General features: G+C 36.9%; 1 protein-coding gene across 2 annotated transcripts in view; it reads right to left on the bottom strand.

Moving 5' to 3' along the window:
- PLAA (phospholipase A2 activating protein) overlaps positions 1-26,211 on the bottom strand; it is a 40,500-nt gene that overhangs the window by 1,108 nt on the left and 13,181 nt on the right. Inside the window, exons 3-14 of one of the 2 annotated variants that reach the window (XR_015169483.1) lie at positions 24,347-24,447; positions 24,144-24,264; positions 22,017-22,184; positions 21,383-21,518; positions 19,085-19,254; positions 15,414-15,571; positions 14,520-14,739; positions 12,616-12,687; positions 11,963-12,235; positions 9,373-9,441; positions 3,793-3,894; positions 1,232-1,396 (exon numbers count right to left, since the gene is read on the bottom strand). Coding sequence is in view for 1 of the 2 variants with exons in the window: in XM_086414917.1 (XP_086271043.1) it covers positions 1,232-1,396; positions 3,793-3,894; positions 9,373-9,441; positions 12,616-12,687; positions 14,520-14,739; positions 15,414-15,571; positions 19,085-19,254; positions 21,383-21,518; positions 22,017-22,184; positions 24,144-24,264; positions 24,347-24,447 (1,482 nt within the window). In the remaining variant the exon portion in view is untranslated. The remainder of the gene's footprint in view (positions 1-1,231; positions 1,397-3,792; positions 3,895-9,372; positions 9,442-11,962; positions 12,236-12,615; positions 12,688-14,519; positions 14,740-15,413; positions 15,572-19,084; positions 19,255-21,382; positions 21,519-22,016; positions 22,185-24,143; positions 24,265-24,346; positions 24,448-26,211) is intronic. The other variant, XM_086414917.1, reaches the window with a different exon arrangement.

Below are 26,211 nucleotides of genomic sequence, written 5' to 3'. Positions count from 1 at the left end.
CCAAGTGAATGAAAGCTCTTTTCATACTGTTGAGAGCATACTGAGCGTTGAAGAATTGATACTTTAAAACTACGGTGTTGGAGAAGACTTTTGAGAGTCCTTTGGACTGTAAGGAGATCAAATCAGTCAATCCTAAAGGAAAGTGAAAGTCACTCAGTTGTGTCTGACTCTTTGCGACCTCATGCACTATACAGCCCATGGAATTCCCCAGGCCAGAGTACTGCAGTATTCTCTTCACTCCCTTCTCCAGGGGATCTTCCCAACCCATGGATTGAACCCAGGTCTCCCACATTGCAGGCGGATTCTTTTATCAGCTGAGCCACCACTGGAAGTTGCTGATGCTGAAGTTGAAGCTCCAAAACTTTGGCCACCTGATGTGAAGAGCTGACTCACTGGAGAAGACCCTGATGCTGGGAAATATTGACGGCAGGAGAAGGGGAAGACAGAGGATGAGATGGCTGAATGGCACCACTGACTCAATGGACCTGAGTTTGAGCAAACTCTGGGAGACCTGGTGAAGGACAGGGAAACCTAGCCTGCTGCAGTCGATGGGGTTGCAGAGTAGGACACAACTGAGCAACTGAACAAGAACGAATGCTCCAAATAATCTTATTATCACTGAAAGTGAGGACAGCAGAAATTATGGGCCCTGTGATATAAAGGTAGTATGCAACGTCATTTATAAAGGACATTCACCTGATAAAAACTACTGAACCAGAATCTAATTATGTCTAACATGAAAAACAAGAGACAGATGGACACATTAAGTGATCAAATTCAAAACATGGGGAATTCTGCAAGAAAAATGATTTTTTTCCTCCAATAAATCAATCATGAACAAACAATAGGAAAGAGGGTACTTCTGGAATAAAAAAGAATTAAGTAAATTAAATAAGAGGAAAAATACTTGGAGCAAATGTTTGTAGCCTATGGTTAACAGGTCACAAAGAGTTTCATGGATGACTCGCAGGGGATTCACAAATGCTCTGGAAGAATGTATAAAATGGTCCATGTATGGGGATCATCACACTACCTTCACATTCTCATAAGGTATGTGACCAGAGAAGATTATGGACTAAAGTGGTACAGTGAATCCTGTGAAGTTTTTCTCAATGCAAATTTCAACTACCACCTTAACTTTTATTTAATCTAAAAACACCAGTAGTATGGATAGGAATAAAAAGATACACTCTCTGTTTCCTGGTTACAGTTTTAGAAGTAATTTTTGTACCTTCAGGCCAGTTAACAGCTTTCCATAAAATCTGAAGTTGCTGGGCTGTGGGTTTTTCTGAAGAATTATTACATATTAGAGACAGTATCTTTTCAAGAAGTACCAAGTCATCCTCAGTTAACTTCTTCTCTTCAGATGCAGTTCCATTAAGTTCCTTTAGTTTACCTAGAACCAAATCCAAACCATCAGTATTCTCTAACTGTAATTAGCCACATATAATATACATAAATGCCAACGTTTTCAATAAGAATATGCTACCACACACCATGGGGAGATAAGATTTTTCACAGCAATTATCAAAGACCATAAAATAAGGCCTGTGAGTATTTTTAAGCTAAGTACAGTATACAAAAAGAAAGGTTACTGTGATAATTTGTTATCCTCTAAGATCTTCGAAGCTTTTTGAGTAAGTTTTTAGGTATACTGTATTTGTTATCATTTTAAATGCTTTTCAGAGCAGTATTAGATAGCACATACAAGTCAATCCCCTACTTTCTCACTGAGAAAATTTATAACTTTTAGCCAACTTACATCAACTTCTATGACGCCAATGATATAGTCAAAAGGCTGTGTGCATGCATGCTAAGCTGCTTCAGTTGTGTCTGACTCTTTGCGACACTACAGATAGTAGCCTGCCAGACTCCTCTGTCCATGGGATTCTCCAGGCAAGAAACCTGGAGTGGATTGCCATGCCCTCCTCCAGAGATGTTCCCAACCCAGGAATTGAACCCGTGTCTCCTGCATCTCCTGCATTGACAGGAGAGTTCTTTACCACTGGCACCACCTGAGAAGCCCAGTCAAAAGCTAAATGTGTATTTATATTTAATTCACTGACTGAGCTCCATCTGTACATTTGACATCAAATTATTTAAACACGTTTAATGGAAATGTTGCCTTTCCCACCATATTCACATTTCATGAAACAATGTCTTTCAAACTCTTCACATGCAACTTCAATATCAGCATCCTTGTCATCATTAATGTTACTTTGAGTCATCTGACATTATTTTGTCAAAAATCTTTATCTCAAAGAATAAACAAGTTAAAAAAAAAACAAAAAAGAATAAACAAGTTAAAATTTCAAAATTTTTACCATTTGTAACTGGAAACTTGGATCTGTTTCATTATTCTTTGGCATTAAAAGCTGTTTAACAGAGTATTAAAACAAATCTTATTTAGGGAATGCAAAAAGTAAGAGGTCTTTTAGATCTCTACAAGAGTTTAAAAATGACAAGTTGCCTAGAAGTGTGTATGCACTTCTTTATTGTTGGAAAAAAAAAAGGAATTAAGACCTATGATTTTTATAAAGATGTTATGAAAAATAATGACAAAAAATAAAACAAAGCAAAACAAAAGCCCCCCAAAACAGTAACACCACTGTCATATATTCAGATATGTATGTTATCTCAATAGACTTTCACCATAATCTTTGTGGCAAACAGAGTTAGTAATACTCTTAGTCAAAAGCAAAGAAAAAGAAAAACTTAGTCATTTTGTTTGGAGGAAAATAAATTAACAGAAAAAGTAATCAAAACCAACTGAGCAGTTTCAGATTTATAGACAAGATCTTTGTTTTTTAAATGCTTTGCTGATTTGTTTTATTTTTTTTCTGAAAACAGTAAGAATTTAGGGGATAGGATTGATATTTTCCCCTTTAATATTTTTTCTCAGTAAAGTCATCAAAAAGTATTTACTTAGATTTGTGTAAGGTTTCTTATAAAGTATTAATGTCCATTATCAGATTGTATATCTTTAGTTGACTCAGTTGTGTAATACCAAAATACAAATCTCTATCATGTAAGCACCTGGTTCCCAGCATATGCTTAGGAGAGAAACAGCCTTGAGAGAGCATCTCAGAATCTGTGGATATGTAAGAAAAGTATTTAATTAAAACACACTTACCTAAATGTTGTGTGAAAGTCACTCAGTCCTGTCTGACTCTTTGCAACCCCATGGACTATACAGCCCATGGAATTTTCCAGGCCAGAATACTGGAGTGGGTAGCCTTTCCCTTCTCCAGGGGATCTTCACAACCCAACTGAACCCAGGTCTCCCTCATTGCAGGCGAACTCTTTAGATTTCTGGAGTGGGTAGCCTATGCCTTCCTTCCCCAAAGGATCTTTCTGACCCAGGAATTGAACGGGGGTCTCCTGCATTGCAGGCAGATTCTTTGCCAACTGAGCTATCAGGGTATATGAATGCATATATATGGAATCTAGAGAGATGGTACTAATGGACCCACTTGCAGGGCAGCAATGGAGACACAGTGGGGGAAGAAGAGGGGAGGATGAATAGAGAGAGTAGCGTTGAAACATACACATTATGATACGGGAAACAGATGGCCGCTGGGAATTTGCTGTATGATGCAGTGAGCTCAAACCTGGGTCTCTGTGACAGCCTAGAGGGGTGGGATGGGGAGGAAGGTGGGAAGGAGGTTCAAGAGGGAGGGGTCATATGTATGCCTATGGCTGATTCATGTGGATGTATGGCAGAAACCAACACAATATTGTAAAGCAGTTATCTTCCAATTAAAAATAAATAAATTAAAAAAATAAACTTACCTAATATTTGTGTAGGGTTTGCTTGGTCAAAAGTGACAGCCTCTTTTTTAGGAAAATAAATATTCACTGTCTTAGATGCAGCTGATTGGTAGGCACTGTTTCCTGTTTACAGAATAGAAGGTGAAAATCATTCAGAGTGGCCAAAAAAAAGATTTTTCTGACTTTTGTCATCAAAATTATGATATATAACTATTCAGTGCATGCAATAAAATACCAACCAACTTCAGAAAAAAAAACAGAAAGGAAACAAATCTCTAAGATATTATATACTACATATATTTGTTCATATAATAAATTTTAGTTTTGGGAAAGGGAGCTTAAATGAAAAACAAAGCCTTTCCATTTCATATTTTCTACTTCTCTCATATTTTTAAGATTCAATCTAAATTAGAAGTTTTTAAAAGATCAAAGAATACAGAACAATTATGAAACTGTCCAGTTCCTCCTTCTCTAGGCATACTGCTCTCTCTCTTCTCATTCCAAATGATGTAGTAGGCACTGTCATTTTCTCTAATCATTTTCATAAATCCCTCCCAGTTGTAAGTTCCTGAAGGGAATATGTATTTACTTCTTAAATATCCATTATAGTAACACTAACTCTGTATCTGATGATAAAACATAGCCACCAGATGAAAACTCAGTAAATAAAGTTAAATGAAGCTAATTCAACTAAAATATAATTTAAATCTAATTTATGTCTTACTTTCATTTCAAATCTTAATTTATACAACGTTTTTGTTCTGATGCAAAATTAAGGTATTGTGCAAAAATGTGAATAAAACATTTTGATCTTCTGAGTGTATTAGAAGTAGAACGGGGGAAGGTAGATAAATGAAGAATGAGATAAGTGCACAAAATTAATTCTAATTGCTTCCAAAGATAAAATATTTACTGACATGATCAAAGACACTGCTTGTACTCCTGATTGTTAAGAGTCTTGATGTGGTTGCTGCTGCTGCTGCTGCTAAGTCACTTCAGTCGTGTCCGACTCTGTGTGACACCACAGATGGCAGCCTACCAAGCTCCCCGTCCCTGGGATTCTCCAGGCAAGAACACTGGAGTGGGTTGCCATTTCCTTCTCCAATGCATGAGAGTGAAAAGTGAAAGTGAAGTCGCTCAGTCGTGTCCAACTCTTAGTGACCCCACGTACTGCAGCCTACCAGGCTCCTCTGTCCATGGGATTTTCCAGGCAAGAGTATTGGAGTGGGGTGCCATAGCCTTCTCCACTAGATGTGGTAAGGAAATTGCAAATCAAATATCATCCAAACAATTGAGTACAATGAAAAGTTCTCTGGAGGAAAAGTACAGGATGCATTGAGGACCTATGACAGAGTAGAGAATCTAGCAAGAGGCATATATGTGTGCCCAGGAAGTTTCACTAAGGTCATTTAGGAAATACTATTTCAGTTCAGTTCAGTCCCTCAGTCGTGTCCGACTCTTTGCGACCCCATGAATCACAGCACGCCAGGCCTCCCTGTCCATCACAAATTCCCGGAGTTCACTCAGACTCATGTCCATCGAGTCAGTGATGCCATCCAGCCATCTCATCCTCTGTCATCCCCTTCTCCTCCTGCCCCCAATCCCTCCCAGCATCACAGTCTTTTCCAATGAGTCAGCTCTTCGCATGAGGTGGCCAAAGTACTGGAGTTTCTGCTTCAGCATCATTCCCTCTAAAGAAATCCCAGGGCTGATCTCCTTCAGAATGGACTGGTTGGATCTCCTTGCAGTCCAAGGGACTCTCAAGAGTCTTCTCCAACACCACAGTTCAAAAGCATCAATTCTCCGGCGCTCAGCCTTCTTCACAGTCCAACTCTCACATCCATACATGACCACAGGAAAAACCATAGCCTTGACTAGACGGACCTTTGTTGGCAAAGTAATGTCTCTGCTTTTGAATATGCTATCTAGATTGGTCATAACTTTCCTTCCAAGGAGTAAGCGTCTTTTAATTTCATGGCTGCAGTCACCATCTGCACTGATTTTGGAGCCCCAAAAAATAAAGTCTGACACTGTTTCCACTGTTTCCCCATCTATTTGCCATGAAGTGATATGAATGTTGAGCTTTAAGCCAACTTTTTCACTCTCCACTTTCACCAAAAGGCTTTTTAGTTCCTCTTCACTTTCTGCCATAAGGGTGTCACCTGCATATCTGAGGTGATTGATATTTCTCCCAGCAATCTTGATTCCAGCTTGTGTTTCTTCCAGTCCAGGGTTTCTCATGATGTACTCTGTATATAAGTTAAATAAGCAGGGTGACAATATACAACCTTGACGTATTCCTTTTCCTATTTGGAACCAGTCTGTTGTTCCATGCCCAGTTCTAACCGTTGCTTCCTTACCTGCATACAGATTTCTCAAGAGGCAGATCAGGTGGTCTGGGATTCCCATCTCTTTCAGAATTGTCCACAGTTTATTGTGATCCACACAGTTAAAGGCTTTGGTATAGTCAATAAAGCAGAAATAGAGGTTTTTCTGGAACTCTCTTGCTATTTCCATGATCCAACAGATATTGGCAATTTGATCTCTGGTTCCTCTGCCTTTTCTAAAACCAGCTTGAACATCAGGAAGTTCACGGTTCACATATTGCTGAAGCCTGGCTTGCAGAATTTTGAGCATTACTTTACTAGCGTGTGAGATGAGTGCAATTGTACGGTAGTTTGAGCATTCTTTGGCATTGCCTTTCTTTGGGATTGGGAAAACTGACCTTTTCCAGTCCTGTGGCCACTGATGAGTTTTCCAAATTTGCTGGCATATTGAGTGCAGCACTTTCACAGCATCATCTTTCAGGATTTGGAATAGCTCAACTGGAATTCCATCACCTCCACTAGCTTTGTTCGTAGTGATGCTTTCTAAGGCCCACTTAACTTCACATTCCAGGATGTCTGGCTCTAGGTCAGTGATCACACCATCGTGATTATCTGGGTCGTGAAGATCTTTTTTGTACAGTTCTTCTGTGTATTCTTGCCATCTCTTCTTAATATCTTCTGCTTCTGTTAGGTCCACACCATTTCTGTCCTTTATTGAGCCCATCTTTGCATGAAATGTTCCCTTGGTATCTCTAATTTTCTTGATGAGATCTCTAGTCTTTCCCATTCTGTTGTTTTCCTCTATTTCTTTGCATTGATCGCTGAGGAAGGCTTTCTTATCTCTTCTTGCCATTCTTTGGAACTCTGCATTCAGATGCTTATATCTTTCCTTTTCTCCTTTGCTTTTTGCTTCTCTTCTTTCCATAGCTATTTGTAAGGGCTCCCCAGACAGCCATTTTGCTTTTTGCAGTGGCCAGGAGGAGCTACCCAACGCCCCCACGCCTGAGGCCAGGGGCGGCAGCCGGGAGGACTAACCCCACCTCCAAGGAGCGGTGGCTGAGCAGGCGCAAGAGCGCCTAGAGAAGCTATCCCACGTTGAAGGTCAGGAAGGGAGGCGGTGAGGAGATACCCCTCGTCCAAAGAAATACTATTTAGGAAATACTATATAGGAAAATTAAATAAAAAGAAAAAGGAGGGGAAAAGCCAAACAACAACTAGTGGTCTAAATAGCAATGCAAAAGGTACAAATATTCCAAAGGAGAACAACATGTACCAAACTCTTGAGGTAGAAAACAGCATGCCACGCTCAAGACACTGAAGCAGGTCAGTATGGCAGAAAAGAGGCAGAAAGGAATGTGATGCAAGGCAAGAGAAAACAGTCAATGGGGAGCTATTACAGTGCTTTAATCATGGGAGGGGCATAAACAGAGGACCACTGTGAGACCAATTCACGGGCCAGTATTTCATTAGTCTAGGTGAGAGATGACAATGGCTTAGGTAAAGGTTCAGCACCTTTATTCAGCATATAAAAATTGTTAAAAGACTTTAATTTCTGAAAAATGGGAGGAAATATTGTGAACTTTAAGACTCTTTTGTAGTATAACGGGTACAACTAACATTACTAAGCATTTATTCTGTAGAAAATTATTTATATAAATTTTGTAATTTTAAACTCTTAACTCTAGAAAGTAGATATAATTTTGCAAATGAGAAAAAGACAGGCACAGAAACAAAATGACTTGCTCAAGGTAAAACACATAAAAAGTAGTGGAACTGAGACTTCAATCAAAGCATTCTCACTCCAGAGTCCTTAATCTTAATTAATCACTAAGTTAAACTTCAATACTGCCAGCCAATGTTACTTTTGCAATGAAAAAATAGCTTACAAAATCATATTCCAACTTAGTTCTCAAGTAGAGTGGTGGGTTTATGAATTTTGTATTATGCTTAATAACATGTCACATATATTCTCTATATTTCTCATATAAAATAATAAACAGGTAGAGAATGATACAGAATGAATAAACAAGGTCCTACTGAATGAATAGCACAGGGAACTGTATTCAATACAAAAGAATTATATTCAATAATTCCACTAGGGTGATAGAATATGAAAAAACATAAATTGATATGTAACTGAATCACTTTGCTATACAGCAGAAGTCATACAACACTGTAAATCAACTATACTTCAATAAAATAAATTTAAAAAAATAATACATAGGGAAATATATATGCCAAGAGATCTCTCAAACTTTCAAGAGGTGAACCATAAACTCAGTTCTGGATTTTACTGGCAGCCAATACAGAGGGAAAAAGCATGCCTGCATGTATTCAACAATGATGAACAAGTAAGATTCGTTGGGGTCTATGCTAGATACTAAGAATAAAAAAAAAAAACCTTGCTCCAGGGAAAGCCAAATATTCCAGGCCTAAATGGTAAAAGCAAATTCTTTTCTGAGTCCTCTCAATGTGTAATATAGTAAATAACATTCTAAACACATTATGTAAGAATGAAGGGTAAGACATGGGAACAAACTAAGACTTTGTAAGGATAGTGAGGAAACCAGCCTTAACACAGAACAGCACTTTTCCATCCTGGTTGCATATGAGAAAATTATAAAACTATCCTTGCTAAGACCTCAACCCAGAGCAACGTTAGATCAAGTGAGCATCACTGAGGATGAGGCTGAAGGACTTTGTCTAAGCTACCCAGATGATTCCAGCATGCAGTAATGACACAATTCTGAGAACACTCAAAAAGTCAGGTCACGAGACAGCAAAAGAGACACTGATGTATAGAACAGTCTTATGGACTCTGTGGGAGAGGGAGAGGGTGGGAAGATTTGGGAGAATGGCAATGAAACATGTAAAATATCATGTAGGAAACGAGTTGCCAGTCCAGGTTCGATGCACGATGCTGGATGCTTGGGGCTGGTGCACTGGGACGGCCCAGGGGGATGGTGTGGGGAGGGAGGAGGGAGGAGGGTTCAGGATGGGGAGCACATGTATACCTGTGGCGGATTCATTTTGATATTTGGCAAAACTAATACAATTATGTAAAGTTTAAAAATAAAATAAAATTAGAAAAAAATAAATAAATAAATAAAGTAAAAAAAAAAAAAAAAGTCAGGTCAAAAGTTTGGTCTTGATTTACTGTATAAAATGTTTTCCAGCAAGAAAAAGATGACAATTTTCTTAAACTTTTATTACATAAAAGTTCTAATGAATTTTAAAAATCTAAAAACAAGAAAAGGAAGTGAAAAGTGTGTACCTGTAAATGGATCAACTCCAGCCATGGTAGTTCCCATACTTGCAGAGCCCGGTACATACCGACCACCACCTAAAATGCAATAATACTCATAGTAAGCACAGGGTAATGGCAAATTATACTAAAGTTCAAACTGCTCCTTCTTTACACAGAATGACTTATTTTCATTATTAGTTACATTTTCAGAATGACATCTTAATAAATGGGCTTAATAAATGGGTAGTAAATTTATTACAGCAAAATGCTTAGAACAGTGTCAGCCAATAAACTTAGCCAGGGAAGTTATCCTCAAGTAATTACATGCCTTATATACTATAATTATAGAAGTTTAATGAATTACAAAGGCTATTAGACTGGCGAGAAAGTCACAAGTTTCCACTATGAAAGGTGGACACTATTCTATTGAAATACAGACACAGGATTAGCTGGCATATAAGACAAATGGAAAAGAAACTAGGTGAGAGTCAGAGATACTATGATAATAGCCCAGTGTCACATTTGAGAATACTTGCAGCTGCTTTACTGACAATGGAAAGAAAGAAACAGGAAAAACAAGTATAGAGAATCAGCAGAATTTGGAGATGTTCAGAGTCCTTTTTTAGGACTTCCCACAAATTAGCTTTTGTGGGAAGAAGGAAGATGAGCTACTTATTATTCTAGCCCCTCTGATTTTAACGTTCAAGAGTTGGTATAACCAGTGCAACAGAAACAGAAAAAGCAAACAAAGCTACAAAGGTGAATGGGATTCATTAAAATAATGAAGAACACAGAGTAAGTGGATTTGCTGAGTTTTCAGGATATGCTGGCTAGCAAGCTAAGTATATTATATGCAGGAATTCATTTAAATATTAATTAGGTATCATTGTTATTCATAAAAATTTAGAAAAGGAAGGCTGAATAATTTGCCCAAGGCATTATGAGGCATAATGTAGTCCTACAGTGTGCCAAATGTGGTTTTCAGACCAATATGAATGAGAGTCACTGGTTCAATATGCAGATTCCCAGGGCCTGCCCATAAATGCTTAGTGGTACTCCAAATTAGCTTCATTTTAAAAACCAACGGGGAGCTTTTAAAACTACCTAACAGCAAACCACATCCAAGACCACTTAATCAGGGTCTTCCCTGGTGGTCCAGTGGTTAAGAATTCATCCTGCAAGGGAGGGGATATCGATTTGATCCCTGGTCCAGGAAGATGCCATGGAGCAACTAAGCCCGTGTGCCACAACTACTGGGTCTGTCTTCTACAGCCTGGGAGCTGCTGCAACTACGAGCCCATGTGCCACAATCACTGGAGCCCCGCACACCCTAGAGCCCAGTGTGATCTGCAACAGGAGAAGCCACTGCAATGAGAAGCCTGCGCACAGCAACTAGAGAGGAGCCCCCACAGCCCTGCAATTAGAAAAAGCTGATGGACAGTAATGAAGACCCAGCACAGTCAAAAATAAACAAACAAAAAGACCACTTAATCAGAATTCCTGGCTAAGGGGTCAGACTACAATAAGTATTTTTAACCTCCTCACCAATGTAGTGTATCAGAATTTTTGTGGGTGGGACCTTGCAATAACTAACTTAAACAAGCATTCCATAAATAAGGAAAAAAAAAGAATTAAGATTGACCTTAAGTTGTAAGTAAGATGCAGAAATCTTCTGACCCCAGGGCTATTGGTAAAACTGGAGGGACGATATCAACAATAATAAGAGCTAACATATATTGAGAGTTTAAATATTATTAATATATTCCAGGCATTTTGCTAAACACTTTGTATGTACTACAGGATTTTTTATAACATCTCAATATGGAAATATTGTTATCTATCTTTTGATAACTGTGGTTCAGTTAACCTATTACTTTAGAATTTTCCTGGACTTTTAGTATGCTATCTTGCATATCTCCATAATCAGTGAATCTTCTGAGTTATTGATATTGTGCAACAGTGAGACATGCTTCGGTTACGATGGCCCCAGTTGTTCTCTTGACTTTGTTGGTACTGTTTGAAGCTTGGTATAATAGTCTTTCTGTTCCAAAAAGAGGTGCTAATGAGATTCAGGAACTCTGTTGTTCTAAGTTTCAGGGCATCACTGTGCCCGAGTATGCCGACACAGAAAGTGATCATCTGATCTACTCTTCAGATCTTTACTACCTTTTCAGGGTCACCAAAGACTTCCTTAATAGCCATCATGCTATCACAACATTTAGCTTGATAGTTGGTTTCTGTAGTACACTGGTACACTGCACAGGGTGGAGCTATTTGCATCTAGGCCACCAATGCATTCTCAGGAGAAGGGAAGCCTACTGAGAGCAGTTCACAGCTTCAGGATATGACCCAAGGTTGCATGTTGGTCCCTTCTATGGTTTAGATAGGACCATACGGTATCACTTTTAGAGCTCACAGTACTAAGTCTGCAGGACCAATAGATACCATAAATGCTATGAATCTCTTCCCAAATTTGGTACATTGTCCAGGAACTCTGGCTGAAGATCCAACAACAGCATCATAAAATACATCAAATGCTATTCTGAAAACAGAGATTTCTTCAGTTGCATTAAAGTCCAATTTTTTTCCAGTAGTGTTGATGCTGAGGCATGCATACCTTTGGTAAATAAAGTCACTTTGAAGAGCTACACCAACACTTCCAGGGCTTCATGAAGGCCATTAATAACTTAGATTAGGAAGACTAATCCTGGGTAGCGGGGTGGACTGTCTCCTTCCATGCTAAAGGCAAAATGTGCCTGGCCAAACTTCTTGACTGCACTGCTCCATCCAACATCCAGGACTCACATGGCTCCTTCTTTGCTCATGATCAGTAGCATCTCGCCAGTGACAGCACTCATGCTGTGTCTTGGGTGGTGGATTCCCCTATTATCTAATTTCACAGATAAAAAAAATAGGCTCAGATAGGTTAAGTAACTTGCCAACTTCTCACAAGTGGTAGAGCCAGATTTTGAACCAAGGTCTGTCTGACTCTAAAATCTAGGCTTTTAATGACGCTACTCTCCTTTTAGGAAGGACCACTGGAGTAAATGATGAATTTTAATAATATGTTTTTAAAAGTCAGGAGGGAAAGCTAGAAAAGTACTCAAGGAAAAAGAAAAAAAGGAAGTTAAAAAGGAGATTCATAAAAATTGGAAATACCGATAAGGGAATTACCAGTTATTGGATAATATCTTCAAAATGTTAAGCTACAGAATGCAAAATATTACACATTTTAGGAAGAGAGACATATTGCTCAAAACTGTTTCCCACCTGTAAAAGGATCCGCTGCAGGAAGGGTGTTAGAAGATCCTGATGAAGAGCCTGGAACGTACCGACCGCCACCTGTGCATGTAAACAAAGGAAAATCTGAAGCACGTCAAAATTCTGACTTTCATAAATAGCACACTGCTTACATCAGAAGACTCCCAAGTGTGGAGAAAAAAGAGCAAGGCAACAAAAGACAGAATAAGAGGAGTTATCTTAAGAGGGGTTATCATCAGAAGTCTTACAGTTGGTCAGTAAAAAACTAAAATTTCAGCGATTCTCTAAGTTTTGTTTTTGTTAACTTTAATACTTTTTATTATATCTTAGTTTCTGCACTTAAGTAGTAAAATGACTAGGAATTCAAATATAAAAAGATAAATTGCAGTTGGTCTCTGACCTAAATAATATACCACACAATCAGTTTCTGTTCCTATACAAATTCACTAGAATTCCTGCTGTTGTTGCTATCAAAACCACAGGCAGTAAATGTTAATCTTTTAGAGAACCTCCAGGTTCATTAACTCATGTGTCAAATAGTACATTCAGTGTGGAGATCCAGCAGGGAACAAGATTGCTTGTATCCACTGAAGCTTACAACCTACTGGAGAAGAAAATTACAAAGGGGATGAGTGCTACAAAGGAAACAGATTTCCCATTTATTTCTTTACAAATGTGTGGTGTGTGTGAGTAGGCTTTGTTAGTATCTCTAAGGAAATAATTGGAGGCATCTACCAAAGATATACCTGAGGATGCTGGTAAGGGTTTCGGAAGAGTAAAAAAGGGGAGACTGTTAGATTTCCAGATACAGACAGCTGCTTTAACATCTGTCCTCTATCTATCCCACAAGACAGCTTATACAATACAGTACTCTTTTGTACTGTAGGCTGATACTCCAACCAGAAATATCCAGATATAAGCTTTGTTTTCCCTTTTTCTGTCAAGTCTATCTGCGAGGGTTCCATTATTTATAGTTCCGTAGTGATTCAGTCTGATACCTCTGTTTAAATCAACATGCAGCTGAGATTAGCTCTATGATGTGAATGAACAATAGAATTTTGAACTAGAAGGAGAGAAGATGATTTAGGAGTGTCTGTGAGGGAAGAAGGAAAAAAAAAAAAAAGATCTGAGACAAGAACAGAATGTGCAATGCTTGTAAAAAGGAAGAACACCAGCACATGAAAGATGGGGTCAGAAATGACAGGAACCCATTTAATAATAAAATGTCAATTTCAAAATTTTATTTAGAGCTGGCCCTGTATTTAAGAAAAGAGGGAGAATTGTATTTCCTCCCATACCATAGCCTTGGTTTCCGGGACCTAGAACTCAGGCTAACACTTCTAGAATTAAACTCCACTCAAGGACTCAAGACTAATACTACTGGGGTTATAATACTCCTGGCATGAAAACCTAATCCCATTTATAACACTTTAAACACTGTATACTATGTAATAAACAAGTGACTTAAAATGAACATGATGAATACAAATAACACATGAACTAAAATTACCCACAGTTCAGTTCTAGACTTGATGCATAACTAACCAGTTTAGCCCCATGTGAAACAGAATTTCTATTTAATAAATTTCACCAAAATAACATGAAACAGTAACATGAAGAAACTTACAAGTTCCTTTGCATTTCAAATGGCTGAATTAGTTTCTTAATTTTATTTAGTTTACAGTGTGGCTGTATTTTTGAAAGAGAACAATTTACAATTATTTCTATAAATACAACATTACTATATACTTTGAAGCTCAAAAATATAAATCTGCTGTAGATCTTATTTTTAATTTTTTTATTTAAATAGTTAATCATAATAGGTGTTTAAATACACACACACACACACACAAAAGATAATCAACTCTGATGGGAGTATTAATATATAAGACTTAATACAAACCCTAACTTACCTGTAAAAGGATCTGAAAAACTGGTGTTTCCGAGTCCCAACATTTGACCTTTTGTGTTATCAATAATAAATTTAGCCACCTGATCCAAAAACATAGGATTCAAATCATTCTTCTGTAAGAAGTTGTATGCAGCTAACCAGGGATCATCAGTGATATTATATGGTAATTTATATGATGGTCCACCTTCATTGACATCAATTGAGAAAACATAATCAAATTCCTTAAATGGGAATATAAAAAGGAGATAAATGATTACTGTTTGTTCATATATATTAAAGGTATATATAACACAGAGTTATTTTAATAATGATAGTGTTAAACTTTCTCCAAAGCACAATGTTAAAACTTCTACTAGGCAGATAATGATTAACAGCAACCATCTGCATGTGCTGTAAGAATGGTAGTTCTCTGGGGTAGACTTAGGGGATGGATTATGACAACACATTAACTATAAAACCAAAGATTGGTTGGCAATTAGCTGATCTCAAGGCCAAAAGTATTAGCTGTTGCAAACATGTTCATAAAACACATGCCAGCATTATAAGCACAGCCTTGCAGGGTCCCTCATGGCCTGTCAAGTTAAATGCAGCTAGGCATGAAGCATGAGAGGAAGGGTAGCACAGAAGTGCCAAACCCAAAACGGTCGCGAATAGCTTATGCATCTAACTACCAAAAGGCATCCATCACAAAAGGAGCTCTCTCTGCATGCAAAGATACTTAAAAACAAACAAACAAAAAAAAACTACTCAAAGACTGAGAATCTCCCCACTGAAATGTATTTTTAAATGTAAAAATACCAAAGAAAATTTTATTAGCATGGGGAAAGGGAAACAAAACCATTAATTTGTCAAATGCTTTAAGATAATAGTAATTAGAAAGCAGAAGTTGACATACTTTCCCTTCATATAAAACTTTTCCAGACGTTTGCTGACTAGCACCAGAGGAGCCAACAACATCACCAATTTTTATCCACCTCCTTTCATTAATACTCCACTGGTAGGCTTCAACTTTCTCTCCATCTCTGATTAGACGAGTCTGTCCTTCTCTAGTACCTTAAAATAAAAATTGTGTGAGTCAGAGAAAGGCAGAGTAAAATTTACAAACATTTAGATTGAAAAATTTTTAATGTTAAAGTTTATACCTAAAATATTAAATATTTTAAAACATAATTCTACTAGAAAATGGCCAAAAAGAAAATAAGGCTTCAAAGGAAACTCTATTAAATAAAGGATGATTAAAAAGATGTGATTCTACTAAAAAAGTAGCTGGCTAATCAAAAATAAAACGAGTTTTATTAATAAATGTCTTCTGACAATACTTCATTTCAGTAAATGATTCTCCATTCTTCTAGCTGATCAGGCCAAAAAGAGTAGAAGAGTGATTCCTTTATCTCAACTCTAATCCTACAGCAAATTCCATCAGCTCTATCATTAAAATATAGCTAGAACAACTAACTCTTCTCACCATCTCCAATGCTACCTATTGGTACAAGCCACGAGTATTTCTTAGTTGGACTGATTCAATGGCCTCCTAATATAGGCCCTGGAACCCCCTAGAGTCTAAATACACTGGCTGTTTATTGTGCTTATTATATTCTCTACACAGATGTTGGCAAGATTTGCTTCCGACCCTCCTTAGGAACTTTACCTGAAAGTCACATTCTCAGAAGGCCTTCAGTGGCAGAGGCACCTAGCTGTCCTCTAGAAATTCCTGCTCCTATTACAATGGAGTCCCAAGATTACATACTGAGTAATGGTCAGTGGAATCTGGGTGGGTGTGATATCAGTTCAGTTGCTCAGTTGTGTCGGACTCTTTGCGACTCCATGGACTGCAGCAAGCCAGGCTTCCCTTTCCATCACCAACTCTTCAAGCCCACTCAACTCATGTCCATTGAGTTGGTGATGCCATCCAACCATCTCATCCTTTGTCCTCCCCTTCTCCTCCCACCTTCAATCTTTCCCAACATCAGGGTCTTTTCCAATGGGTCAGTTCTTCGTATCAGGTGGTCAAAGTATTGGAGTTTCAGCTTTAGGGTCTGATATATGCTGGTTCCAAACCTAGTCCATCATTTTCTACCCTCCCCTCTTATACTATCTAGTGATTGAATGTCTATAACCAAGGGGACCCTGCAAGCACCTGCTGAAGATGGTGATTTAAGCTCGAGCACCTGAATAACTCAGAGGAGTACATATTCCAGGACACCCTGTCATCAACTGAACTCTAAATGTACAACAAATAAACCTTCTCTTGTGTTAAGCCACTGAGATTTTAGGATTTGTCTGTTATAGCAACTAGTGCTATCCTAAGTAGTAAACATTTCCTGACCACTGAATTTATAACTCCTGTTTTGATTTTTATTAAAACTCAACTCCTGCTTTACTTTTCCCATAGAATTTATCATTATCTGACATACTTGTATATCTACTTACTTTTAAATTATCTGCCTCCTCCTGTAGAGTATAAATTTGTGAGAAAAGAATCTGTATTGTGTAGAGTTTAGAACAATGCCAGGTACACAGTAAGTACCTAGTAAATATTTACTGAATGTGTATATATGTATGGACAAAAAGATCACATTTTTGCAAAGAACTATAAGAATATTAAAAACATGAAATGATATGAACGTATTCAAACTCTGGTTTCAGAAATCCAAAGAAATTTTTTTATGTGGGTTGTATCAGTTGATTTACTGAATTTGAAATTAAAAATGAGAAGAATAAAAAATATATTTACTTCATGGAAAACAGTAAGTGATCTCTTTGTTATTGTTGTTTAGTCATTAAGCCATGTCTGAGTCTTTTGCAACCTCATGGACAGTAGCCCACCAGGCTCCTCTGTCCATAGGATTTCCAAGGCAAAAGTACTGGAGTAGATTGCCATTTCCTTCTCTAGGGGATCTTCAGGACCCAGAGATTGAACCTGCGTCTCCTGCATTGGCAGGCAGATTCTTTACCACTGAGCCACCAGGGAAGCCCAATAGATCCATTACATATTGAATAAGTAATAGTTTAATGAAAAATTAGTTTTAGAAATTTAGTAAGAAGACTGGCGTTGGGCGTTGTTGTATGTTTTCGTAAATCTCTTTACCGTCTCTCTTAATGGAAGACAGCTGGATTATCATACCTGACCCTGCATTTAACCTTTGTAATTTGTTATTCGGTTGCAGTATATCAAGAAAATCCCATGTCACACAGATAATACAGTTGAAAAGAGAGGACTGGTCTAACAGCCTTTTCAGAAAAATGTGGATATTCTACATGGGCAGATCCTAAAAGGTTAAAACTTTAGAATCTAAAATCATATCAATGAACTTGTCATGCTCTATTATACTAAAATCCATTGGTCCATCAAACTCTGAACAGTTCTTTTACTCATTTATGATTGTTAGACCACAAACTGGTCATCTGGAAAACACTGATTAAATCACTGATCTATACAGATCTTCTATATGATTACACATTTTATTATTCAATATTAAAAAGTCTCATTTGTTAATATTACCACTGATGTTACAAGTCTTTCAAAATTTCAATTTTCAGTTGGAAGTTTGAATCTTATCTTTGGCAACAAATACTATCAATCGTTTTCCTTAGAGTGACATGCTCATTTCATTCATTTTCCAAAAAAGGCCTGCCAAATATCTAAGTCTGAATAACTACAGCTGTTCTTCGAAATAAAAGTGGCATTCCATGAAAAAAGGGAAAGTTCAGCCTGCAACTCCAATGACTGCAGAAGTACTTAACCCAGAGGCATGTGGCGCTCTGGTATACTGTAGGTGTTCTTTACATCTTGTCAGCCAGAACGTTAAAAACATGTACTAAAGGGCCAAAATGCAATTTTTAATGCTTTTTCAGGAACATTCTTAAGAGCAGATGCATTTTTTCTTAAAAACAATAACTGCATGCCAGTGAAGAACACCATGACCACCTGAACAGTCTGGTGCCACTGCCTTGATCTGTGTACTAAGGAGCCAGCAGTTCTACCCACCACTGCTTTTATACCATTTTGTTAACACAGTGTTAAAAGTCAAATAACATTTTTGTATTACAAAACTAGTTATGACCATATGGATATCCTGAAAGGATCTCAGAACCCCCAGGGATTCATGGATCAAGGGATCACGGATCCATCCAACATAAAGTTTCATTTGAGACAACCACTGTCCTGATTTTAAGCTCAAATGATGCCTAACTCATTAAGCAGACATTCCATTATTTAAACTCATTTTTAGTCTATACAGCCTCTCAGAGAATCAAGTCAACCAAAAGTTATTAAATGATTGACTTCTGAACACCTACCATATACATGAACTAAGTATTAAAAAAAAAAAAAGATTCCTGTTTATGGGGAACTTAGCTCAAAGTCTTTAAAATGATGAGGCAGAGGCAAAAAGAACATGGGTTTCTCATTGTGATTATGCATAATAAAAATTCTCAGAAATTGGTGCCTGGCAATGAAAATAATACTGAATGACTTAAACAAAACAATCTTTTTTTCTGTCACTGATTATTCCAAAAGGCAAACATGGTAACGTTTTTTACTACTAGATACATTGAAATATTTACCAGGTTCATTCAGATGTTCCCTCCCAGGAAGTTGTTCAGCATTAATGTCCCCTAAGTCACCAGTTTTGGAATCAATGGTTGCTTGAGAGAGTTCTCTTTCAAAAGCCTTGATTTCCTCAGCACTTGCTGTCCGATCCTCTGATTCTGTAAACACTCTAATAATACCATCACTGTAATGAAACAGAAACTGATTTTAAGTCATTACCACAATGTATTAACATTATCACACTTAAAAGATCCAAAGCAAAAATAATCTGTATATGTGAATATGAAAAATGTTACTACATATTTATTGCTGAATATAGAACTATGCTGATTTCAGCACACTACTCTCTACTTTCCAAAGCAACAGAAAGGATGGAAAAAGACTTTTTAAGAAAAAAGTTACTGGCAAAGAACAAAGAGATATATATTTAACACAATTTTCAATTCCAAATTAAATATTTACCATCACAAAAATCTACAGGTATAGTATACACTTTCAAAGTTAGTAGTACACATGTATTACGGTATACAAAAGAGTGGTGAACTGTTTCACTTACAAGGGCTCAAATGCCCAACATAAGGCTTAGAAAATACTAGATGCTCGATATCCATTCATTAGAAACACATGGAGCCTGTCCTTGCTATTCCATTAATTAGCAATGTTACCCAACAAAACAAAACAAAACAAAAAAACAGCTTCACCTCTGGACTAGATGGCAGGCCCAATTTCTATTCTTGGGAAAATGACTTGGTTTCCATAATTTCTCTTTTCAAAATTTTGTGGTGAGAGAGGCAAGTTACCCACTTTCAACTGTATTAATCTCACTCAGCTCTATAGTGAACTTTCTTACTTAACCTTCTACTAACAGCAAATGTTATCACTTTATTTATTTTTCTTCAATTTTAAATAAGTTTAGGGTGAAAATAACTAAACCGACATATCAACCCTGACCCAGCCAAGGAGTAACACACACGTGCTTTAGTAGATCCCGTTCTCTTACGGCTGTCACTCTCTTTTTCCTCTTGACTTCAATGCCAGAGTAGCCTGTGATCCTTTCCTTCATCCATTTCTTCAAAAAAGTCTTTGTCTCCTCTTACTACCGTTTTCTATCATTTTCTATCAAAATGTGATGTCAAAAAGGTCACTACTAACATCTTTCAAAGCAAATCCAAAAGCTTTTCTAACTTTTCATTCCTTAACCCCTCATGTACTTACTGACACTGATCACAATTGGCCTCCAAAATCTCTTTTTTTCAAGTTTGAATTTCAACACCTGGATTGTTTTTTCTTTTTTTGGCTACTGGCTTTTCTTTCTCTATCCACAGTGTAGCATAAATTCAGCCTTTAGTACTGCTCCTTCCCTTCTATTTCTTCGTTCAGATGCCCTATCCCTGGTCTCTGGAAGTCTGGTGCTAATCTTGATCTGCGGTCCCAGCTGTTACACTGGGATCCAGTCCAACTGCCTGAGTGTGACTTAACAGCACAGATCCCAGGAGGTTATCACCTTTCTCACCAGACCAGTTCTCACACTTCTCCATTTTTATTCATGTGGACTTCTACTCATTCAAACTTTGAAACTTTATCCTTTTTTTTCACCCCCTTTCTGATCATTTTCCCTCTGCATTATCTCATTTTTTGGTCTTTTATCTATTAATACTGTGGGGGTAATAATATTTCATAACTTTACATCCCACCCCTACAGTTGCTTTTTAATTTGGTTTCCTGTCCATTGTCACCACTAGTTAAATCTAACCTACATATTTAATGATTCCTAAGTTCTGTTCACCACTTCTTACTCAAGAGCTATAACCCTTTAACCCCAAGCACTGAATCTAACAAACGCCGGACATTCCAGGCTCTTCACGATTAAGCCCCACCCTACCAGCTTACCACTGTCACTCACTGCTCCCCAGAACTGGTCCTCCACCATTTGCCTTCGTCTCCCACACACGTCACTCCTGGTCCCATGCCACACTTTACTTGTACTTCTATTTTTGATAGAAACTTTCTTTGCTGTTTTTATTCATTATCTTTCAAAACCCAATTCAAATTTCTTCTCCAAAAGGTTTGCCCACACCAATTTGTAATTTCTCTCATTTCAAGTTTCAACTGTACAACCTGTAATACAATACTAATGCAATATATATCATGTATCACTAATGCAAAAGCTGTTATACCTACTACTGTTTTGTTTAGTGACACAAATATACCTGTGATCTCCCCAGTTCACCTGAAATTCTATGGCTTATCTCTGTGCTCCCTACCTAAGGCCTAGACACATATCATTGATTGATTGACTAGAATGTGAATACCTCGCACCAACCACAATGTCACCATTGTCCAGCACACAGCAGCACCATATAGACTGAGCTGGAAGTCGGATTGTTTGAGCACATTCCCCATGTTTCCAGATTCTCAGAGATCTGTCTTCTGCTGTTGTCACAAAATCTAAAATTAATGAATATGGGAAAAATTAGCCTGAATAAATAAAATTCAGTATTTATATATACTACCTTTCTAAATAGGCATCAGATCAGATCAGATCAGGTCACTTACTGATATTTAAACCCTAAAGTACTTATAAATTATAGTTCTAAATTTTATGTATATGTCACTTATACCATATACAACTTCAAAAAATTACATTTTTGTATGTTCACATCTTACTATACTTTACACCAATAAATTGTATGAAATCTTTCTTCAGATGCCCAAGAACCTTTTACAACACAACCATCAAGTCTGAATGAATATAAAGATATCATAACAGTTTTCTCCTTAGGAAAAATATATTTACAAAGTAAAGTTACTAAATTATTCAAGTTACAGTTAGTAAACTGAAAACTGATTTAAACCATTAGCACTCTGCACCACCTCCCAACCTCAAGATGGGACAGAACAACACTCAACACAGAATTTTAAATATGTAGTATAAGACAATCTTACCTTTACAATTTGGAAAGACAGATATGCTATAAATATAATTTGTATGACCATAAAATACTTCAAGACACTCGCCAGTGATTTGCCACCTTCTAATACTAGCATCATTTGCACAGGAGAGAAATTCTGTTTCACTCAAAATTGCCAAGCCTCTTACACAGTCTTCATGCCCTGTATTAAAATATATATATAAATCAATAAGAATGGATCATTTGGTTGATGGCTCTATGTATTTTAATTTACTAACACTATTAAACATACCAGTGAATATTAAAAACTGATTTTCAAGTTAGAGAAATACATTTTTTTCCCCTTAGAAAAGCCTGGTAGCCAAAATTGGTAGTGTAGTTTTGGCAGTATTTTTTAATCACCAGTCTTAGGAAGTTATTTTATATTTATCATATCTTCTCTACATTATTTCTTAAAACCCTCCAGAAATGGGATTTTGATTCATACAATTTTTTTTTAAAGGAAATCCTTTATTTATTTGTTGGCTGTGTGGCATGCGGGGCCTTAGTTCCCAACCAGGGATCAGACCTGATCACCTGTGGTAGAAGCGTGAAGTCTTAACCACTGGACTGACAGGGAAGTTCCCCCATGATTTTTACTTGAGAATTCATTTCAACTTTTTTTCCCCAGTAACAAGAGTTATTATTCATAACATACATAATACTCAAATATAACACATGAATAACAAAGTAAATAGCTCCTCAATTTCTCACTACATAATACTAAGATTAGTATTTATAAAGCACCAAGAAAACAAAAACCAGGATTACAAAAAAGATTTCAATTATTTAAGAGTTTGAAATAAAATCTATCATAGGATAAACTTTATTCAAATGTGAAATAGGTTGAGAGAGATTAATTTATCTAAAACCACACAATTAGTGGCAGAGCTAAAGCAAGAATTCAAGTTTCCTGCCTCTTATTTCCTACCTCTTTTGATTCAAATAACAACTTCTCTCACTCTTTTGATTCAACCAAAACATATAAAGCTAAACATTGTTGCTTTACCAAGGGAAATATTTCTTAATTTATATAATGAAGGCATTAAAATGATAAAATAAAAATTAAGCACTTGATTTTTTTAAAAGGGCAAGAATTTACTGAATTAAAACTTGTTATTGTATAGCTAGATTATATATACGTGTATGTATTTATTCCTCTCAAAGGACATTAAATGTTTTTAAAAACGTAGTAAGATTCAATTTTTTCAATATTAATTGAGGCACTGTAGATGTCGCTACAATGTTTTTTAAAAGGACAAAACATTTTCAGAAGTTTGTAATCTAATAAAGGAGATCAGACATCTAAACCTTTTCCATGCTCAGTATTTGCTGATTTAGATTACCTATAACAGATTAATAAAACTTGACACATATAGTGTATGTATGGAAGCAGAAACAGAGGGATGTTCTGACTCATTGTCCATTTTCCACCTACAGATAGTTTTTTTATCTGCACAAGGGACTTCTTGCAGTATTATCCAAGATGTTGATCAACTTTAAGGAATAAATAGAAGCAAGGAAAAACAAACAAAAATCGCATCAAAAATTTAAGTGCCACACAAATAAATCATCAGTACTAATACTAGACAGCCAATTCCTCATTTTAGGAGTTATTTAATAGCTGAGGTTTTACAAGACTACCCACCTGAAAGTACAACATAAACAAAGCCTGAAAATTCTTATTATTAAACAATGTATTTCAATATTAATAAAAGCATGAGTGAGGTTGTCCACACATATGAAGGTAACTCAATTGACCCACACTTAGTAAGACTTATGCTTGGAAGTTTCAGACTAAATCATTCAAATGACAACCAAAACATAACTGAGTACCAAAAATTACATAAATAACGTACATAGAAGCACATAGCCATATTATAGCTTATGAAGTAGCTATTTATTAGCCCATATCTGGTTGTCTTATGACAGATCTCAGCACAGCTTTTAAAAAGATATGACATATTAACTGTCAGAAAATTTATACTCACCCAAATTAAATGGCTGAAATACACTGATGTTTTTCAAGTATCACTTTAAAACTTCTAAATTAAAAAAAAAAAAAATCACCTGTGCAAATATGAAGCAATGAGATTACAAAAGCTGTCTACTGTGATCTTACCAGAAAAAGTCCTCTCGCATCTTCCAGCTTTCCACAGTTTAATAGTCTTGTCTGCTGATCCAGTTAGCATTAAGCCCTGTTCAGGTAATATCTTTACTGCCCAAACTGCAGCTGTATGACCCTGTGAGGAAAATGGGTATTAAGTTGCCACAGAATCATCATATTTAATTATTTTATCAAATACTTGCACAGAACTACTGTACCTGTAAGGTCATCATGCATTTGTCATTCAGCCAGACTTTAGCAGTTGTGTCCCATGAGCCACTAAGTAATGTCCCAAACTTGCCAGATGAAAGACTACAAACTAAAGGAGAAAAAGGTTAATTAACATATTTGCATAGAGAAAAATGCTCAATCTTGCCAGTTACTAAAACACTACAATTTTAAGTTCACTTTATGAAGTGAGGGTATTTGGCTAATTAAGGCTTAACTCAATGGAAATACAGAAAAGTACAGATTCTAGGGCCAAGCTCCCTGGATCCAAGTCCAAACCATTCCATTTAGGAGCTATCTGACCATAGGGATATTATTTAACATCAGATTCCTCATCTGTAAAAGGAGGGAGCAGGATTAAGTGGGTTGCACAATCCCTTCCAGTTCTAAGAAACTATACAGAAAAATAATGCAAAAGATTTTGGAACACTACATAGTTATTTAGGGTCACACTAGTCAACATGACAAAAAAACTATAGAGTCAAGCTAAGTGTTCAACAGTAATGAGATGGCTAATTAAATGCTTTACCTTGATGTAAAACTGTACAAGCTAAAAATTATAAATATGAAAAATTATCTAAAAACATGGAAACAAAAAAGTCAAGAGTTCTGATTTAAAATGGCAGACTGTCCGCAGTAATGCTATAAATGGTCTTAATTTACAAGGACAAAGAAGACAAAATAATATAACTGACTTAGCAAAAAGGAAGAGGTTACACCGAAAGAGGTTAGAAGCAGAGTAACTGGCCCCACAAAACTATGGATACTAAATAGTATCCACTAGGTTCCACAGAGGATAGGGCTAAGCAGAGAACCTAAGAAATGAGAACAGTGATTCAAAGCCTGCACACAATGCAGTGAAACACTAGAACTCTCCTCTCAGCCTACAGTGTCAGGAAAGCACATCCTCACCCATTGCAGGAAGGAGATAGGAGGTTTATCCTCTGGAGGAACTGCAGCTGAGTTTCTAGACTCAGGTCATCAGGCATAATAAATGGCTGGAATAAGGAGCCCCAAGAAACACAGAATAAGCAGAAAGTCTCCATCCTAAAATGTGGTACCTATACCTGCTCCCACAAAACCAGCAGTCAGGCATATATCGATCTCCATTCACCTAGGCAAGAGGCAGGAGCATTCTTAGAGGACTGAATAATGTTCAAGAACTCCAGATGCAGACATTTGAAAGGATTTCCATCTAAAATGTCAGGCCATCAGCTCAACCTCTAACAAAGACCACCAATCACCAAGCTCCATCCACTTGAAAAAGAAAAACCACAACAAAGAAACAGAAAAATAAGGGGGAAAAGGGCTTGAGATATCCATAAGAAACAAATCCAATTTCAGAAATCAGAAGAAAAATCTTCAATCTGATATTATTTGCAAACAGGTATTATATAAAAAAAGAACTAATGAGAGACCAAGAAAAATAAATGCTAAAAATAGAAGAACCAAACTAAAAAACCAGGGGGAAAAAAGTCTGAGAATTGGACCCAAACGGCAAAGATATAGAAAACAGGAAAGGATAGTTAAAGTTAGAAAACAATTTTAGAATGTCAAACATCTAAGTAACAGAGATTCCATGAAGAAGTAACTGGGGAAAGAGGAGAAATTGGGGCAGGAAACAAAGAAACAGTATAAGAAAGATTCCCTCAAAGTGAAGGTCAAGATATCCAGACTGAATGAACCTACAGAAGTATCCAGTGAAAGGCACTTTAAGAAACAGAGACAGAGATGCACTGTGGTATTTCGTAACATTAGAAATAGAGAAGATCCCAAAAGTTTGGGAAGGGACCAGAAGTGTCCCATAGAAAAGACAGGGGAAATGCATCAAATTTCTAAATAACACCATACACTA

Source organism: Bos grunniens, chromosome 8 (assembly GCF_055505025.1).
Source record: "Bos grunniens cultivar Pamir isolate PY7600 chromosome 8, Bosgru_T2T1.0, whole genome shotgun sequence".
In the NCBI taxonomy this organism is placed as follows: Eukaryota; Metazoa; Chordata; class Mammalia; order Artiodactyla; family Bovidae; genus Bos; species Bos grunniens.
Note: the sequence above shows the minus strand (reverse complement) of the source record. Positions and strands in the feature narration are given on the sequence as shown.